This window comes from Arachis ipaensis, chromosome B02 (genome assembly GCF_000816755.2).
Source record: "Arachis ipaensis cultivar K30076 chromosome B02, Araip1.1, whole genome shotgun sequence".
NCBI lineage: Eukaryota > Viridiplantae > Streptophyta > Magnoliopsida > Fabales > Fabaceae > Arachis > Arachis ipaensis.
The window spans coordinates 108,344,321-108,347,011 of record NC_029786.2 but is presented as its reverse complement, the minus strand read 5'-3'; the positions used below and the strand labels follow the sequence as shown (position 1 = coordinate 108,347,011).

At 37.9% G+C, this 2,691-nt stretch overlaps 1 protein-coding gene across 2 annotated transcripts in view; it reads left to right on the top strand.

Annotated features, from left to right (window-relative positions):
* The window catches only part of LOC107628072 (uncharacterized protein DDB_G0271670), a 4,707-nt gene continuing 2,139 nt past the window's right edge, over positions 124 to 2,691 (top strand). The window contains exons 1-7 of one of the 2 annotated variants that reach the window (XM_021116745.1): positions 124 to 530; positions 645 to 773; positions 1,109 to 1,254; positions 1,345 to 2,058; positions 2,245 to 2,344; positions 2,447 to 2,507; positions 2,599 to 2,649. In XM_021116745.1, coding sequence (XP_020972404.1) covers positions 352 to 530; positions 645 to 773; positions 1,109 to 1,254; positions 1,345 to 2,058; positions 2,245 to 2,344; positions 2,447 to 2,507; positions 2,599 to 2,649 — 1,380 coding nt within the window. In that variant the 5' untranslated portion in view covers positions 124 to 351. The remainder of the gene's footprint in view (positions 531 to 644; positions 774 to 1,108; positions 1,255 to 1,344; positions 2,059 to 2,244; positions 2,345 to 2,446; positions 2,508 to 2,598; positions 2,650 to 2,691) is intronic. The other variant, XM_021116746.1, reaches the window with a different exon arrangement.

Here is a 2,691-nt window from a genome sequence, read left to right as displayed (position 1 = left end):
TATATCAAGCTAAATGTAGCCGTAGAAAATTAGTCGTAATAGACCAAAATAATGCCAAAATTACATTTTATTGGACCCAAAATAAAAATGTATAAGAATAAAACAAAAATAACGGCATCTGTTATATGTGTTGAGGTGCAAGAATAACGAAGTGTTGAAGGCATGGACAAAAGAATGATGATGATTGATGAGAAATTGAGAACAGGCACAGTGGCAGTATTGTAAATAAATAGAAAAAAGTAGTGTGTGTGTGAAGCGTGATTCATCATCATCTTCTTCATCCGTTGTGTGTCCGTTTCTTGTTCAACTCAGAACTCAGAACTCAGAACTCATAACTCAGAAGAAGAGGAAATGGCGACACTTCCCTTCTTCCCTTCCTTAATTCCTTCTTCTTCTTCTTCTTCTTCTTCTTCTTCTTCTAACAACCTTCACCTACTTCATCATTCCTCAACTGCACACTTTCACCTTCACGCTTCTTCTTCTTCTTCTTCGGTTTCTGCTACTACGAAGCACAACACTAAAACCACAAGGTTTCTTTCTAATATTCTTTATTCATGCTTTCGGTGACAATTACTCAACAAGATTAGCTTTCTTATCGATTCAATTCTTCTTTCTTTCTTTCTTTCTTTCTTTCTTTCTTTCAGGACTCGCAGGAGAAGTCGGAGGCTCAAAACCGACGCCGAGATCTGCAACGATATCCGAGAGTTCCTCGCCTCCGTTGGCCTTCCACACCACCATGTTCCCTCCACCAAGGAGCTCCTCAGCCACGGAAGGTTACCGAATATATATTCTTCTCTTTTCTTTTTCTAACTTCTTGAAAAAGAACAAGAACAGGAACTCAAGAATGAACTCACCAGCTGAAATTTTCAGTACTCAGTTGCTTAACTGTCACTGTTATAGAAATGTCATCTTGCATGTTGCTATGTTGCGCTTCTGCACTCTTAGTTTAGATTATATGTTAAACTTAATTAGGCTTGCTAGTCAAATTGGTTGAGATCTAGTAAGGTTACAGATTAACTTGATTACTATTGTTCATTAGCCTTTGATGCATCAACTTTAGTGTTTTTGGTTTTCTTTTGTATAAGTTTTCGAGCCGTTGTGTTTATAGGAACGACCTGGCAAACATTGTCAGACGGAGGGGACATAAACAAATTGAGGAGCTTCTCACGAGTTCATTCAATGCCAATCTTGATTCCGAAACCTCTGTCGATGAGAGACCGGATTCTGCTGATGATTGCCGAGGTCTATTGACAGGTCAATTACATTTCTTCTTTGTGAATTGAATTGACTCTTTCCTTAATCATAACTGATCACTTGATAGTTGATATATTTTACAATTTAAAGGTCAGAATGGGAATGTGGACAATTTGGTTGATGATGTAACGCCATCAACTGAAGTTTATTCCGGGAATAATTCTGGTAGTTTGGACATTGATTCGACTAAAAGTTTAGATGAATGTACTTCCACCCCTGTAGAATCCTCTGCAAATCCAATGATGGATAATGGCATTAGTGAGCTGACAGATCACATTGAAGTGGTCGACCCTGTAGAGGAGGGTTATTTCTACCACGCTGAAGTGGCTGTTTCAGATAATGATTTCAGTAGTTCAAGGGAAGGCCTTTCTGCTAACTTCAATAATCAAAGTTCCATCATGCCTCTAGAAATTTCTGGTGAACAACCATTTGGGTCAGAGTATTCTGAAAATTCGGAGAGTGAGCATAGTTTAGTGGGAAAAACAGTTGGAGACATAAACTTACCCTCCCCAGTTCTTTCCATGGAAAACCATTACAGTAGTTCATTTAATGATTCCGAGACTGTTGACACTGAAGAGTACACGTGTGAATTAGAAGCTTTAGATGACAGCAATAACAATACTGCTGAAGATGTTCCCTCATTCTTTGAAGTTTCTACTATGGAAAACCTATCTGTTGAGAACCAAGGTGATTCAGCTCATTCTTCTGGGAGCAGTTCCATAAATGTAGACTCTTTGGCCAACTTGTCTTTGGAGGAAAAGGCTGCAAATTTTATTCAGAATGGAGATTTAGATCCAGTTGAAGGTAATTCTAATATGTAGGTTATATCTTGGTCATCAGCGTTAGTTTATATTGGACCAATTAAGTTGAAGAATCATTTCTATCTTCAGTACAAATTTTATGAACAATATTCTTTTGTTGAATTTGGACAACATGTGAATCTTCTTGTTTGATTCTTATATCACATCTCTGCTGTTGATATGCCCCTAGGTATCCTTCCACCTGAAGACAATAATTCTATGGCACATAATGGGAGCTCATTGACATCCCAGCATGTTGTTCGATCTGGAACATCGAATCAGCTCTTTGGGTTAGTATATGGATGCTCATTGCCAACTAGGATTGTGGGAAGTTAACTGGCTTTTACATTTTATTTAAGCCCTTTTGTTCCCTTGCATGCAATTATACATAGGGATGAGCAGATGCAGCATGTGGATCTAACTACAAATTCTGATGAAGATTTGGATGCTGAGGTCTTTTTGCTCCTACAGTGTTTATGAATTCTTTATTGATTGCCAGCCTTTTGTAGTCTCACTTGTTTTCTTCCATATGTTTGCCACACAGGTTTCAAACGTGCCAAATCAAAGCGAGATAAACTATCTCAAGTTCATGCTGGTAGTAATTGTAAACTTGTTTTATAGTTTACATTTGTATATG